We start from the raw sequence: 17,586 nt of genomic DNA, 5'->3' as shown, positions 1-17,586 counted from the left end.
TTTTTGGCTGTGAGAGGTTCTCAGACTTTCTTATCTTCAAAGACTGCAATGGTTTTAAGTACTGGTCAGATAATGTCACTCAACTGAGATCTGTCTGATGTCTTTCTCATGATGAGGCCACAGTCATGGATTTGGGCGATGACATCCAGCAGTAAAGCCATTCTCATCACCTCCCATGAAGGGTACATACAAGGAACAAGTCTTATATTGCAGCTGTGATTCTTCAACCGCTCCTCCTCCAAAACCCCTCCTCCTTTGTCTCCTGGCCCCTGTTATTCTTAATCACCTGGCTGAGCTGGTGTTTATCAAGTTTCCCCACAGTAAGGTTATTTTTTTCCTCTTTCTCTCCATACTGCACTTTTAGGAAGAAAAGTGACAATGCTCAGCCCACACTTAAGGAGTGGAGAGTATTTACATACATTATTTGAAGTATGGGAGATTTATCTATTCTCTCCAATTTATGTATTAATATAAACTAACTTTGGCAGAGGAGCTCAGCTCTAGAGAACCCCCCAAATTACTTTTCCTTTCAAAGAATAGGTGAGTCTAAACAGAAAAAAAAAAAGTGAGTAATTTCCATTATAATCTACATAAAACAAGCCATGAGAATTGCTATACTATAACCAAAACAACAGAATTACAACAGAACTGCAGGATTCTTAGAACAACAGAGTCATTTGTCGGGGGTCATCAGGGAGAATACTGATAGTATCTTCGGCTTTGCCACATAACAGACACAGCATGGTATACTCCTAGAACAAGATAAAGTGCATAATTACCTTGAGGAACAGGGAAAAAGATGCTTCACTTACTCTGATAAAGCTGTTCTCTACAAGTTGTCATATTTTTTTTATACATTAGCTCAATCTCTTCGACCTCTACCAGTAATGTTTTAGGTCTATCCCAGAACCTTTCATTTATATAAATTGATTTAACAGTGATGCTCTATTTACCATGTGTACAAGAACGTCATGCTGGAAATGCGTGGTTATTTCTTGGGAGGAAAAAAACACATATATTGGGCTGAGTTAATGCTGCTAATTAAGGTAATAAAGCAACTTGAGTACAGGACCATAAAGACAATTTCTTATCCTTAGAGTTGTTCCTTTCTGGGATATTTAACACTAGCATCCAATAGAAAGGATTCTAAAAACAAAACAAAACAAAAAAAAGGAGAGCATTCCCTAACCAAAAAAGGTATGTTTATCTACTCTAGGAAAGTAAATAATATGTGAAAGCCACTGTGTGTCTGCCTCATATTTAGATACCTAGTTGTCTCGAATTTGATCCATTTAAGTTTTATGTTTCTTGACTTAACAAACATCCAGACTAGTGACAGAAGAGATATTGTTTTAAGTAAAAATCCTTAGGGAAAAGTCCTATTTTTACAGCTGTCCCTCTCTAGAATATTTAATATAGTCATAAACTATAGATATCTTAAAACTTTAATTAAAACCTTTGTTTAAAAGTCTTTTATCTTCTTCAGGAAAACAAACATCTATGTTTAATCTATTAGTATTTTCACACCTGACACTGAGATTGCTAACTATCTGGAAATTGATCAGTCAAGGCAGTTTGTGTTTCTTGGGTTTGAAGAGTCACTAGAGAGAGCATTACAGAGATAAATAATGACTATGGTAGAAAGACTCAGAACTAAGTGACTGCCTTTCCGTTTTGTACTAGTGAGGTCAGCAGGAGAACTTAGTTGTGGCAGGGAAAGAGTGCATAATTTTAAAGTCTACACACAGAGTGGAAATAAACGAAGTCTACAACTCAGCAAACAAAGTCTCATGAATTAAAAATAAAATAAAATTCCACCCTCTTCAGGTCTTCCACTGCTCTTAAATACTTTTGCTTTCACCCACCAGACATTAATAGCAGAATCAACCTCTCACTGGAAATGAAGAAGAAATCATGTCAAAATGGGAAAAGGTATGAAACTAGACAAATATCTGAGTTCAACCAACCTATCTATTGGCAAGTTTTCATTAAGTGCTTACATGTGAGTGCTAGGTGCACCAGCAGACATGAGAGAAGGCAAGGGCAAGGTTTGACTTTGCAAAACTTACATTCTAACTTGGGAGAAAGAAAAAACCCAACACGTGGTGAAATCTGGGAAGATTATTAAATCAGTAAGGCTGATTACACCTATAATCTTTAATTAATAGGCAGGTTGGAACCCAAATTTCATTGGTTTCCCACAGAAGGAATGTTATACAGGGTAGTTTGGCTCCCAGGGAACTCCAGGGAGGTCTTTTAAATTGACATTGTAAAGAACCACAGACTGACTATACGCATCAGTGCTTCTGCAGAAAACATGTCTACAATTCTAACTTGGGGTGCCAGAAACATAATCCCAGGAACATAACCCCCTTCTGTTTCCAGGAATATTATGGGATTAGGATACCTTTTACCAAAACTGGGCAAGTAGGGACAAGATTCCCCACCAATCACTCAAGGAGACCTTCAAAGTCTCCTCGTGGGTAGAGATTTCGAAGCAAGGGTGAATGGAAGGAAAATCCTATGTTTTATTACCAGGGTCCCTTGGTCCTTTACCTTATTACTACCTGTTAATTCTGACCCCAAGTCCTTGCCTTCCCTGGTCCACAGAGGACCAGAAAGCAACCTCACAGTTCCCCTCTTATTTCCTGAGGTAAATGCACAGACCTTTTAAGTGCTTTTGCTAGGGTGACAGGAAAAATAAAGGACACTTGTAATCATTTATAATGTATTTTCTGTTTAAATTCTGTACTTGTCACTATTTTCTCCTCCACCCTTACATCAGAAAATCTTACCTCATTCAACAATGGTATTGTTATCAAAATAGAATCCCTGTTTTCTCAGAGATATGTACTCAAATATTTATAGAGGTAGTGGCAGAGGTAGTAGTATGCTTGGGATTTGCTTCAAAATAATCCTGTGGGGAAGCATGGGAATGGTGAGGTACAAGTAAAGCAAACGGAAGCTGAGTAGTAAGAGTTAACATGCTACTCTGCCTACTTTTAGATTATGTTTAAATGTCCCATAAGACTTCTGAAACAAAACATTGCAGTGGTGGGAATCCCACCTTAACCTCAACACCTGCTGTAGTAAGATGTGGGCTGGAGTAGGGAGAGAAGGGGAAGTAAATCAGAGCAGCTGAGAATGAAGAGCTCTTGTGATTATCACACTGAGATGAAGTTCCCAAGTGACTATTCACAAGAGTCAGAGGAATAAGAAGAGTTCAGAAAAGGGACAAATCAGTATGGGTTGGACTGTCAAGAGCAAAAAGGAGACAGAATTTAAGTTCAAACTGATAGAGGGGAGCTTTAGTTGGCTTGAAAGTAGAGAAAGGGACAAGTCAAGAGAAAAAAATAACATGATATGGAAAAGAGCAAGCATATCGCAGATGGAGGAGCAGAGTGACAGATGGCAAGTCTAGGAAAGATTAATTTGAGGGCAGTGTGTAAAACTACAGTTGGGGACGGCTTCAGTAATTTAGGTTTGAGCGCTTACGGTCTTATTGTGAGGTGTGGCAGCGGAGTCAAAAATAAAAGTAAAACAAAAAAAGGCAGGCAGGTAAGGCATTAAGACAGAGGAAGCAATCTGGAAGATATTAGATAGGTTTCAATTGAGATTGCGTGTTCGTGTGCTCCCTATTTGAGGGAGTACAGAGAAGGCTTCAGACTAGAAACCAAAAACAGTTGAGGAAAGGAGGAAAGAAAACCAGAGCAAAGGCAAATGAGCAGGCAAAATGACTTAAAAAGAAAATAGTCGAGCACTGAAGACTGTAGAGGAACAAATGCTTCAAAAGGATAATAGTTATAAAAAACTAAATCCAGAAAAGATGTTAAGAGTGGTAGGAACTGAGGCAAGGTCACAAGATTTGGTTATGTTATATGAGAGACTAATTTGGTAAAGTGAAATGAAAATCAGTGTGTAGGTAGTTAAGAGGAACGTAGGGAAATAAGGGAAACACCTATTCAAATCAAGAAGCAAAAGGAGATTAGAAGATGGATTGTAAAGGCAGCTGAGTGAAATGAAAGGATTTTATTTTTTAACAAAGAAGAACTAAGTATATTTAATGTAATGTTTTAAATCCCACAGAGAAAAAGATGATGTAGAGAGATGTGATATGAGATTCCTGAGGAAAGCACAGTAGGGCAGTATTAGAGAAGAGGGAATAAAAATCTTCCCCCAGATCAGGAGGGAGGAAGTGAGTCTAAAGCTGGGCATTGCTAAGTAAGTAGTACAGAGTCATGGGACATCGGAGACAGGAAGAGTAGGCCAGTCCAGCCAGAACCTGGGAATGAGGAGCTCAGATACTGTACTGCAGCTAAAGGCAAGCTATGAAAAGGCAATGAGATGGTCTGAAAGTATCATTTTAAGGAAGTCTGAGGAGAGAATACAGACTATGAGTGGGGGAAGTGGACAATGAGAGAGAGATGGCAGGGTAGAGTCTAGTTGAAGAGCTTTTTCAGAAGAATTTCACACTATCTAGGCATTGTATTTGCAAGTCATCTTCCTTCACCATCTTTTTTCTATCTCAGGGTAACTTCTGGGCAGCTTTGAAAACAGCTTCAAAACATATGACTTATATTCGGTCATAAAGGAAAATCCGCTAGATTTTGGTCTCATGGTGTGATATGCAACAGCTCAATTAGGGTATAAACTGGCAATCCCAATTCTCCATTTAGGGGCTCTAAAAAGTATACAGGAGCTTCTGGAAAACAGTGATAAGCATTTCGTTCCTCCCATGAAAAGACAGAATTCCTTCTTTAAGCCCACTAAAGGCACCCTATTTCAAACATTCCCCTATTTGGTCACATCTATTTCCTTGAGATCTCAATTTCCCTAAGTTACATACATCATACAAATATTTTTTGAAGCATAATTTTTGGATACTGAGGAGATATGGTCAAGATGTTGTTCAGATTAACCACAACATGTCAGATTCTGACAGGCGACTGAGTAGTTTCTTTCACACTAAAATAAAAATGAATGAGATTTTATGTATTTTTTACATCATTTTTCATTTTTGCACAATGTATGCATTTTCATATTGGTTATAGTCCCCATACAATTCCCACCCCTAAATAAATTTTTTAAAAAAATGAATGAGAGTGGTTATATGATTTTAAAAGAGTCTGTGATGGTAGACTTTTCCCACATCTGAAGAATTTAAAAGAAAGGTCTCTTTTTAATTAAAAGTTCTAATAAGATATTTATATCCTATGCATCAACAAGTAGTTAACTATAAGTAACTCAATCTGAAGACGGGACAACAGTGGCAATGAAGGGCAGACTCAGGGTCCATGTCCCCAGGGTTTTCAGTTTGTCCCCCACCGTCCAGCTTTTCTTCCTGACCTGTGACTCCTCAGAAACTTTAAGCCTAGAGCAGCCTTCTGTAGAATTCTTTGCATATTCTCACAAGTGTGTAAGGACTAATCCTTCGAAGCCCCTATTCTCTATCCTTATAGTGGTCCAGCTTCTCTCTCCCAATCTTGATACAATCATTTTGTTGTCTCACTAACAAATAACATTCAAATGTCTTACCATAATTAAGACAACAGAGTTGCTCATATCTACATGTGTACTAGGGAAAACAAAGATAATCTCCTCATCACAATTTCCATGTGTACCAAGTATGGTGACAGTGGGCACTTAAAGTCAACAATTGTGCAATCACATAACTGGATAGAGGAAAAAAGAGGTACAACAGTAACCTCAGAAGAAGCATAATGTGCTGTTCTTTATAAAGGTGACAGGACTAAGATATCATTTATAAGACACACCACTTTTGATTTGTGACTCTTGTGAAAAAAGGATTATACACATCGACCCACATCAAAACTGTCTTTCTCAACTCACACAGATAAAAGAATGTGATGGTCTTCTTTAATATTCACTAGTACTTCATTCACGAAAAACATGTAAAGATTTTCAAGAGCACTTTTATTATCCTCCTTCCCCACAAAAACACATTCACATTTATACATTTACCTGAAATTCATCCATGATACTGAATGTATACTCATGCCTGGCTACTACATGATGACAATTCTTACAGAGATCTGCTGAAACAGAGATACTTAATTATGTCTTGGAATGTATCTTAAGACAGTAAAATTTCTATTTTCAGCATGACATTACTTTAAAAAGAATCTTAACTCTCATATTTAACTCGGCAGGAAACCCATTTATAATATCTACCTTGATAAGAAATCCAGAAAATGTCATATATCAACTCTATATAGTGAAGGGACTGATCTCAGAGACCTAATATGCATATATTAATTCCCATTTAAAGTTCTCTAAGGTAATCAATTAACAGATGTATATGTGTGTGTGTTTTTTTAAAGATTTATTTATTTATACATACAAGAACTGGGGTACAGGCCAAATGTGCAGGAGGGTGAGAGATTCACCAGAGACAGAGTGGGGAACAGAACAGGCAGACTAATCGAAATACATTGCTGAGGGGAGCAGCAGGTGAGACAGGAGAGGTTTTCCGTGCCATGTGGATATCTCCCCAGCCAGCTGGGATCAAACCCGCACTGCAGAGGCTGCAGACAGCTTCACAGCATTGCGCTCAACTGCCTGCGCCACCAGGGAGGCCCCATATGTGTGTTTTTTAAAACTAGCTGGACTTACCTATATGAGAGCTTTAACTTTCAGGAATGATAGAAGTTATACTATTAGACCCAATCATAAGTAAAAAAAAAAAACAAAAAACTAATGCTAGGGCCTCCCCTGGTGGCGCAGGCGGTTGAGCGTCATGCTGTGAAACTGTCCACAGCCTCTGCAGTGCCGGTTTGATACCCGGCCATGGGCGAGGGTCCCACATGGCGCAACAGACCTCTCCTGCCGCGCTTGCTGCTCCCCTCAGCAGTGTATTTCATCAGTCTGCCTGTTCTGTTCCCTGCTCTGGCTCTGGTGAATTCTCTCACCTTCCCACACTTCTGACTGTACCCAGTGTTTGTATAAATAAATAAATAAATAAATCTTAAAAAAAAAAAAAACAAACAAAAACTAATGCTATATATTAAAGTGAATTTAATGGTAACAAGTACTAGCACAAACAGTATGATAATAATAATTACCATTGGCTGAGTGCTTACCGTATGCCAGATACTATTTCAAATACTTCTTATCTATCCATTTACTCTTCCCCAAATCCAAATGTAGATACTAGTATTATCACTCTTCAAGGGTTAAGGGTTAAGAAAACAAAGGCATATAATGGTAAATAGCTAAGAATACTACCTACCAAAGTAGGAAACACCAGAATAAGAATTCAAACCCAAGAATCCTGGCTCCAAAGTCCTTGCTCTTAAACACTATGCCCTACTACATCCAACAAAATCAAGTTTAACAAAATCAAGTATATGCTGAAAGAAAGAAAAAGATTCTTATAATTTAGAGCATTTCCAATATTCTGACTCTATTCTGAAGGCCTAGTGTCACTCATACTTTCAAAATAACATTATTTGTACATTTATTCCTCATATATCAAAACAAAACAAGAATCAAGAGCCAAGCAAAAGGGAACATGAATAGTTTAAATTCTTGTCACAGTATTTGGGCACTAAAGTGTACATACATATACTTAATTTACTCACAGAAATGCTTAGGCTAACCTCAGAATTGATTTATTTTTATTACACAAAGTTTATTTCATTGGTTTCCCAGTACAGAAGATAAGCAGCAGCTTATGAAGGTAGCATACTTAAGCAGCAGAAGCAATAAACTGACAGTGAGATAGGCAAATAAAGCTAAAAATACAGAAACAAGACTAAAATAATCAAAGCATCCCAGAGTGATTTAATATAGAAACCTAATAAATAGCCCTAAACACTTTAATAGCTGTTAGAGGACATCACACTGCATTATTCTATCGCAGAATGTGAAAATCCACAGGGATGACCCTAAGGTTAAAAAAGTCTTTAGATCTTGTTTAAGAAGGTATAAAGACTTCAGAAATAAACAAACATGCAAAAAAAAAAAATTGGTGACTAAATCATAAACTTCAATATTGCAAGTATTACAACATTTATAGAGCATTTGGTGATGCTTTAGGTGCTCCCTATATTTTCCTCTTAAAATCTAACCAGTTATGGGTCTCCCCTGGTGGCGCAGCGGTTGAGCGGTGGGCTGTAAGGCTGCCCGCAGCCTCTGCAGCGCCGGTTCGTTCCCCAGCCACCAGCAAGGGTCCCACCAAAAAAAAAAAATCTAGCCAGTTAGTAGGTGCTGCAATACAATATTGAACTAGGCTCATAATATTTTGCACAACATATCAACTTCCAAAAGCTGATACCTGCTAACAGACTCAAACAGAAAAGTCTACTTACGATCATAGGTAACAATTTCTTCTCCATCCTCTTCTTTCAAACATTTGTTGGTGATCAGCATAAAGTCCCGCTTATTACACACTGCACAGCCTGTAAAGTTGAGCAAGAAAGATCCATTCTCCAGGCAGATGGTACCCTAAAATATTAAATAGTTTAATTTCCTTATGTTTCAAAATCCTTGGTAAAAAAGAGTAACAGATTTAAAATAACTAAAGTCAAAAAACATGGCGAGAATTCACTTGCTCAAAAGCTACATAAACTAATTTTTGAAACTACCAGCTTTCCTTTTGAAGTAACTATTCATGGTAAACAGAACTGAAGAAGTGTAAGAGCTATGAGTCTCTGTGGAGACTGCAACTGTGTTTAAGAGAGAGTACTAAACGCAAATAGATATTTAGAAACAACTTAATGAAGCTTTAATTATATAAAATATGAAAAGAAAAATTAGAAAAATCTAATAGCCAACAATATTATGTGAGGAATCATATCATAAAATGAGAATTAAGACTTAATCAGATGGAAACACTGAGCAATGATAAAAATGATCTTATACAGTGTGATGCTCAGTTGATTGCTGAAATAGCATTTTCTCAAACCTTAAAAATACTACAAGATAACCAAACAAAAATAAATCATCTTCTTTACAGATGTCAGTCCTTAAGGAAATGTGCTATTCAGGTATTCAAAAGAATGGAGTTTTGCTTCATCACTAAGAAACCATAAACAACTTGTGCTTGTAGGTCAGGGGAGGTCTTTGCTAAGGGCTTATTAACAATTGTTCAGCATTAACAACCCAAATGCCCAAAAATAGATGGCTGGATCAAGAAGATGTGGAACATATACACCATGGAATATTACTCAGCATTCAAAAAAGAGAAACACATGCAATTTGCAGCAACATGGATGGCGCTGGAAGGGATCATGCTCAGCGAAATAAGCCAGAAAGAAAAAGAAAAATACCGGATGGTCTCACTCATAGCAGGAATCTAGAAAACTTAAATAAGGGACCAGGAAAATGAAAAACTATAAGAAAGTGAAAATCAAAATCAACAAACAACTATGAAACAGAGACACTCTATGGGGGGTGGGGGGGCGGGGAGGGGAGGGATTGGGGTCAAAATAAGGAGGTTGCAATTGTATGGGGAATGTAAAAATAAAATTTATTTTAAAAAACAAAAAAAATTGTTCAGCATTAAGTAATTTTATAAATAATCTATAAATCTATAAATAATTCATTTTCAATTCTGACCAAAACCTCAAGAGTAGTTTTAATAATTAACGTAACTAAAAACCAATCAAATCATTTTCCCACTGCAGCTAAGTGCCTGTGCAAAGAACTGGAGGATTAGAAGAGGCACATGTTTCTACCTTCCAGAAGTTTACTAAGCATCAGGGGAATTAGGACCCACCTTACCTGATGCTCCGGTGAAGCCTTCCTGAATTCCCAACACAATTACCCTCTCCCTTTTGAGTGACTTCTTAGTGCTGTGTTTCATGGAATAGATTAATTCCAGTGGGGGGAATCAAGCTAACTATATAGACTGGAGATACTAAATCTTGTGCACATGAGTTTAACTACTAAAGGGGAAAAAGAGTCTCAAGATGAAGTATAAATTTCTAGCTCTTAAAAACAAGTGCATTGTTTTGCTTTTTTTAAAATAAACTTTACTGAGGTGCAGTTTATATATAACAAAATCCACACATTGTAAGGGTATAGGTGAATAACCTTTTACATACATACATACTAATGTAACCATTATCTCAATTAAGATATAAAAATTTCTTTTTGCAAGAAGTTCCTTCATGCTTTAGTCTATCTCCAAGACTTAACTCACCCATTGATCTGACTTTATCTCTAGAGAGAAGTTTTGCCTGTTCTGAAATTTTATATAATCATATAGTATGCTCTTTTGCATTTAGTTTCTCTTGCTCAACATAATATCCACATTAATCATTAGTGGTGATGTATGTATTGGCAGTTCCTTGCTTTTTATTGCCAAGTAATACTTCGGTGCATTGATTTATCTGTTGATAAATATTTGGGTTTTTTTCAGTTTGGGGCTATTATGAACAAAGCAGCTGTAAGGATTCATGTTTAGTCTATGTGGACATACACCTTTCTCTTGGGTAAATATTTAGAGGAGGAACTGTTGAGCCATAAGGTAAAAATATGGTATATATAAAAATATGACATATATGTATGTACATGTAAGAAATTACCAAATGTTTTTCCATTTTCCAGTCCCACTAACAATGTGAGTTCCAGTTGCTCCACATTCTCACCAACACTAGGTAATGTCTTTTCTATTTTAGTCATTGTGGTAATGTAAAGTGGTTTCTCAATGCAGTTTTATTTCCCTGATGACTAATGACATTGAAAATCTTTCCATAGTGCCAAGTGACATCTTTCTTGAAAGGTGTCTATTCAGTCTTTGCCCATTTTTTGAAAGTTCGGTTGTTTGTGTTCTTATTGCATTACAAGTTATTATTGAGCTATAAGAGTTCTTTATATATCTTAGGATATAATTCATTTGTCAGATGTATGTATTACAAATATTTTCTCCAGGTCACTGGTTTGCCATTTTTTATGGTGTCTCTTATTAAAGAATAGCTTTGACTTTTATGAAGTCCAATTTATAAAATCTTTTCTTCATAATTTGTGCTTGTCCTCTAAAATATCTGCCTATTCCAAGGCTTCAAAGATTTTCTCCTGGAAATTTAATAATTTCCACTTGGAGGTTTTGGTTCATGATCCAATTTGAAATAACATGAGGTATGGATCAAGTTTCATTTATTTTCATATGAATAGTCAGTTGTTTCAGCAAAATTTATTGAAAAGACTATCTTTTCCTCATTGACTTACATTAGCACCTTTGTGATAAATTCAAATGACCATGTGGGTCTACTTTTAACTATTCCATTCCCTTGATTTATATGCCTTATTTTTGCACAAATATTGTACATTCTTGATTACTGTAACTTTATAGAGTAAGTATTTAAATCAGGTAGTTTATTATTGGCTAAGTCTGGTTATGTGTTATAACTGATTATGTCTTGTAACTGGTTTCATTTCCATATAAATTGTAGAATCAGCTCATATGTTTTTGTAAAAACGCCTGCAGAGAATTGAATTGCAGCTTCCTTGAATCTATAAAAGCTGACTGCCAAAGGCTTCAAGAAATTGCTGAAAAATTCTTAATAGAAAAAATATCTAAATATGAATTTCAGATAAACAGAACTCTGTACCTATAAACACAGGCACCTTATACATGTGGCCTAATTTCTGTAATCTGACCTTGAGAGTAGGCAGAATATACACTCTAAAGAAACACTGAGAGAAAAGAGACCTATGTATCTGCTGTGAAGTAAGGAAATAAATACTGGAATGGAAAAATACAAATATGATATATAGGAAACTTATGGATTCTATAAGGGCCCTCATTGAAAGCAGGGTAACCTTCATCAGTGAGACATGGCTATTTTACTAAATGAGGCAAGATAATTAATGTCCATATTTGAAGAAATAAATTACAGCACGTAATATTCAGAAAAGCTTTCAAGGGTCCCACAATGGGAGGGAAAAGGAGAATTCAATCTAAATCAATTCCACTACAGTACCAATAAGCTGTAAGAGTTTCAAGAATACAGGGAGAAAAAAGTCAAACAGTAACATCCTTACAAAAGGTGACTCAGGTAAATCCTGGTTTAGGATTTATAAAGCAACATAAGTGTAAAAGAAGAAATGGTTGAATATTATGATAATTAGTAAAACAGTATATTATGATAAATCTTTGAAATTTGAGAAATCTATAACTATCTAAACCAATTTGCTTTTTCCAGAAAGCTATTATTTCAGATGGTACATCTTAATAGTGTAGATATTTTGCCAGGACAAGTTTAAAATTTAAACTGGAAAAAAGAGTTGTTAAGGAACCAGATTTTCTCTATTGTTTTTCTATCTTCTACATTAATTTCTACTCTAATCTTTATTATTGCCCTTCCGCTTTACTAACGGTTTAGTTTGCTCTTCTATTTCCGCTGTCTTAAGTAGATTATGTTACCAATTCAAAATTGTCCTAATATAGGCATTTAAAAATGCAGAATATCATTTTTAAAGCATTCATTTATATACAGTTGTTTTTACTAGTTATATATCAGACTTAGCATTTAATTAATAAAGTTTAATGTTGAGCAACAGTCTGAATATATGAACTTTGGTAGTTTCGTTCAAGTAATGTATATAAAGCATATAATTTTTTTTTAAAGATTTATTTATTTATTTATACAAGCACTGGGTACAGTCAGAAGCATGGGAGGGTGAGAGAATTCACCAGAGCCAGAGCAGGGAACAGAACAGGTAGACTGACGAAGTACACTGCTGAGGGGAGCAGTGGGCAGCAGGAGAGGTCTGCGCACCACGTGGGACCCTCGCCCGGCAGCCGGGGATTGAACAGGTGCTGCAGAGGCTGCGGGCAGCTTCGCAACCCAGTGCTCAACGCTGCGCCACTGGGGAGGCCCAGCATGTAATTTTTAATTTGAATATATCACTAATTCATACTGATCATTTCCCTCTTATTAATTTAAATCAATGTATTTCTGTATTGCTACGCAGTACTAAGAAATATAAAGCAGACACAAACTATATGAATATAAGTTTTTAGTTCCAGTTTTATATGGAAAGATTTTATTAGAATTTTGTGATTTTAGAAAATGCAATCACTTTCTTGTTCCAATTGGTTTGCTAGATGTTTTTCTGAAAGAAAAAAAAATAATCTGGACCATAGTTGTGTAAAAAAATTGGACTTCAGAGTAGTATGGCTCATTTCCAGTTTGCTTCATATTTGAGTTCAAGTTCTTGGGGTAATATTACACCAAGTAAGTAGGCCAGAGCTCTGTTAGGAATTCAGCACTGTGTTATTTCTAGTCTGTGAAAAACATCTGCCACAAAACTTCAAAATGTCATAATTTTTTTATGAAAAAAAAAAAAGATTAAATATTAACTCATTTTGCAGTTAAATGTTTCCCGAAATGCTAATACATTGTTTCTGAGCCATTTTTTTTTTTTTTAAGCGAAAGACTATACTTGATACCACCATCTTATTACCCTTGTCTTTGCTAAACTCAAGCAAAGTGGCGTCTACTCTTACTGTCCTTAAAAATATCTCAGGACTTCAAAAACTCCAGAGTTGGATGGAACCACAAGGTTTCAAATGGCTGGTTAGTTTCTGCTGAACAACAGAGAGTTCAATTCTTGAAAGGGTTACCCACTGCAATTTTGAAAATCTGTTAGAAAGTTTATTATTCTGATTCAAAGCCTACAAACCCCACAGCAACCACCTACTATTTCTAAATCTGCCTTCTGTAATTCCAAAGAAAAGTTTAGTTTTTCCTTATGACAACTGTTTAATTATTTTAGAACAAAATAAAATCAGAAAAAAATTGCTTATGGAAGATACCATCCTGGTTTTCCAATCACCTCAATCCTTTTCTCTACTTTCCTATATTTTACTTTCACTTGAGGTAATTTATTCCGTGAAACTCAGTCTTTGATTGTCTACATTCGTTTCCTAAGAGAACAAATCCTTTCTATTTTGACAACTTTATTTGGCTGACTCATCTGTTTGAGTGGTAACAGAACTGCAATCTTTTATTTTCACTTGACTCCTCCGATGTTATTCTTAACCTTGAATGAAACAGGACAAAAGCAATCTGACCATTTGCCCTGTCAATTTTGGTTCTTCCTCCCTTATGCCTCTAATTTCTAAAACTACATTTCTAGTTTCCCAGCTGCCCAGATTAAAAACTACATTTCTAGTTTCTAAAACTACATTTCTAGTTTCCCAGCTGCCCAGATTAAAAATCCTGAGACCATTTATAGCTCTCTCTTTTTTCCCCTCCCACATTAAATTGGCTTAATCCTATTAATTCTTTCTTTGATATGAGGTCCTCATTATCTCATGCCTACACTACTGTTGCCATGGCTCCCCAAATGCTTCACAGAGCTCTCCCTTTTCATTTTTCCTCATCTAGTCATCTCAACATCACAGTCATAAGACTCACTTTCCTGAATAATATATTTCAGAATCATTTTCCTATTCAATTTTTTTTCATGGTTGCCCAGTGCCTAAAGTGCAAAACTAAACTTCTCAATATAATTTTTAAGTCTTTTGATTACTTTAACTCAAGAATCCAACCTAATCTCTTTAATACTCTACTGCATACACCTCCCTCACTGTTTCAGGATTGTGTAACATTCATTATTGGATTCATAAAAATCTTTTTAAACTTAAAAAAGTATCAAATAGAAAATACAGAAAAGATGGGAAACAAACACACAACATAATGCCTCTCTACTTATGTCAGTAATACTCCCAGTTGTGACAACCAAAAATATTTCCAGATATTGACAAATGTTCCTAGGGGACACAAAATCACCACTCCATTCACTTTCATTACTCATTCATTCATTGTTTTCCAGACTATGACCGTATCCCATTTTTCAGCCTACAAGAAATAATGTCATTACGAACAGTCTTATACAAATCTCCAGGAAAATATGCACATGCATTTATTTTCCTAGAATGGGAAGTGCTGTGTCATGCAGTATGCATATTTTCAATTTTACTTGATAATGCTAAATCTTTTTCCAAAAGCACAGTACCATATGAGAGTTCATGTTATATATAGTTCCTCAAAGACTTACTATAACGTAAACATAAAAGATCGAAGCAACTATAGAGATTTTGTGCCTTCCAAACAATACAAGAATCCTTGTTATCTCCCCCTCTCCCTGGCCTTCAACTCCTTCTTTTCCATCCTAATCACAACTATCCTGCAAATCCCAAGTGAAGTCCACCTTTCTTTTGGGAAAATAATGGTATCCTCTGCTACTTCCCCTTTCTCTAAGCTTGAACAGCATCTCTGGCTCATACTACTTATTCTCTGATAATCACAAACTGCCCCCTAAAGTGTAAGCTCTTAGCACAGAAGTTGCCTTTATTTCTTCTTTGGCTTGCCTTTCTGGCCTAGCAAAGTAATCTAATTGCACACAAGTATACGCTGAATAAGTGACAGTAAAATAAATAAATAAATAAATAAATAAATGAATAAATAAAAGTTTCACAACCTCCTGAGCCTAGGAGAAACAGAACTTTAACGAACGGTAACAAGCAGGAAAACTGAATTCTAGTCTTGGCTCTCATCCTGACTAGAATGTGAAATTCAGCAAGTGATTTCCCTTCTGTGGGCATTAGCTTTTCACCTACAAAATTGGGTTCGAGCGGATGACCTCAAGAGTCTCTTCCAGCGCTAGAATTCACTAAGAAAAAAAGAACCTTATCAAATCAAACTGAGGATGAGACCAGGGACAGGGGTGGGGGTGTCCCTCTGTGGTCGACTGGGCTGCTGCTGTTGCTAGGGCTTCCTCTGTTGTCCCCCGGAGTTTAAAAGAAATGGGGTGACGACTGATGTCAACCCCCGGGGCGGGAACGGAGAGCCGCAGGCAGCCCGCTGGCAAGCACCTAACTACAGCTACCGGGTCACCTGCACGGGGGGTGAGCCCCGCCCGGCCGGCGCCCAGCCTCTCGGGGAAGGCCAGCCGCGGGAGTGAGAAGGCCCAGGCGCCCACCGCAGGCTACGGGAGCGGGAGGGTCTCGCTCACCCGGTTGGGATATTCCTTCTCCACACAGTCTACGCACATCGCGACGCACTTTACAGGGACCCGGCTCCAGCGCTTCCGGGAAGACGAAAGCTCGCGAGAGCTGAGAGGAGGTTGACGCATGCGCCCCAGGTACTTGACCCTGGCGTAACTGGAAATCTCCGCCCCTCAGCTCTGCTAGGGTAGGGCCTGGTCTCCCAGCAAGTGCCTTGGGGGCGGGCTAAGGCTTCAGAAATGTACCAGGAAAGAGGAAGGCACCTGGACTCACCGCAGTGGCGGGAAAGGAAAGGGAATCTTGGACTGAACAGTGTTCTAATGAGCGCCCTCCTGAGTTTAAGGGGAGAGGGAAACCACAAAATACAGAAAAGGGTATTGTTTTTCGCTGCCTCAGCTCACCCCACAGATAAAGTTGAAATTGTAATGATGTGAATATCTCTCTTAGGACAGTGAAAGGGATAGGGCCGATCTTGGTAGGTGAATAAGTGTAAGAGAAGTGTTTGGAGAGAGGCAATTACAAGCTCTGCAGAGAATGCCCTAAAAAGAATGGTTACAATGTCCATAATAAATAACCATCCCTGAGTCCTCTGGAGAACATAGTCATGGGAAACGTGTTTCTATCTCTGTCGTCACAGAAGCACTTTAATGGCAGGCAAGTACTATATAAATAGAAAATGTCCAGGTCAATTATCCCTATATAATTTCCCAGTCCTGTAGATCTCAAAATGTTTGTGATGGTGCCCTGTCTCTTCCGTTTCTCTTCTTCAAAGGCATCTTATTTCCCATAGATACATAATTAATCTTAATCCAAATCTCTAAAATGTGTCTTTGTGCTTCTGAGCAACCTGTCTTCATCATACCCAGCTACTCCAGTGGATATAATTAATGGGAACATCACCTAACTCGTGACTGCTTTATTGCAGTCACCTCACTAAAGGAAATGGGGAAACCTATGTAACAATGGGATCCACATCCTTAAAGAAGAGATTAAGAACCATTTCAAAGCAAGTCAGCTTAATTGGATTTTCTAATAGGGGAATTGTATCTCTACTGAGTGTTGCAATTGTAACCTTTAATATTTCAGCCTCTGGTGAGAATCTACAATAGCTACTAAAAACTACTGGTGTACTAAGAAACACTGAGCAAACTAGTGCCATCATAGGTCACTCTATTCTTGGAATAATTATAATACCTTCCATTTTAATGTCATTTGCAACCTTTCAAAGTGTCCTCATTTCAGTTCCTAATTATATGCTACTGTAAACCTGTCAGATTTGCATGAAAAGTATGTCTCCTCTTTTCAGATGAGGAATCCAAGGAAATAAGTGGTTAAAGGTCTTGTCTATGGTAACAGAAGTACTCAGTAGTAAGTCAGAATGAGGACTCAATTCCTACCATTGGCTTGAATTCTTTCTAGTACAGTAGCCAATGTGGCTGCAAAGCATTTTTAATGTGGCAAATTTGAACTGAAATATGTTAGAAGTACATTCTGCACACTAGACTTAAAAGAAGCATAAAAAATGTAAAATATTTCATTAGTAATATTTCTATAGTTACATGTTGGAATAATTTCATTAAACAAAAACATCATTAAAATTAATT

At 37.0% G+C, this 17,586-nt stretch overlaps 1 protein-coding gene across 3 annotated transcripts; it reads right to left on the bottom strand.

Annotated features, from left to right (window-relative positions):
- Positions 1-659: 659 nt before the first annotated feature.
- Positions 660-16,110, bottom strand: CHURC1 (churchill domain containing 1; the record flags this gene model as incomplete). Of its 3 annotated transcripts, none has more annotated exons than XM_084240043.1 (4): positions 660-752; positions 5,983-6,056; positions 8,331-8,466; positions 15,991-16,110. In XM_084240043.1, 4 exons carry the CDS (start codon positions 16,108-16,110, stop codon positions 660-662), a joined length of 423 nt encoding a protein of 140 aa, XP_084096169.1. The 3 variants fall into 3 exon arrangements, with proteins under 3 accessions (XP_084096169.1, XP_084096171.1, XP_084096170.1); XM_084240045.1 differs by having other exon boundaries at positions 5,983-6,053; positions 15,991-16,082; XM_084240044.1 differs by lacking the exon at positions 5,983-6,056 and having other exon boundaries at positions 691-752; positions 15,991-16,029.
- Between the last annotated feature and the right edge of the window lie 1,476 nt (positions 16,111-17,586).

The sequence above is a fragment of the Talpa europaea genome (genome assembly GCF_964194135.1).
Source record: "Talpa europaea genome assembly, chromosome: 8".
Taxonomy (NCBI): domain Eukaryota; kingdom Metazoa; phylum Chordata; class Mammalia; order Eulipotyphla; family Talpidae; genus Talpa; species Talpa europaea.
The sequence above is the reverse complement of the archived record's forward strand: the minus strand, read 5'-3'. Positions and strand labels throughout refer to the sequence as shown.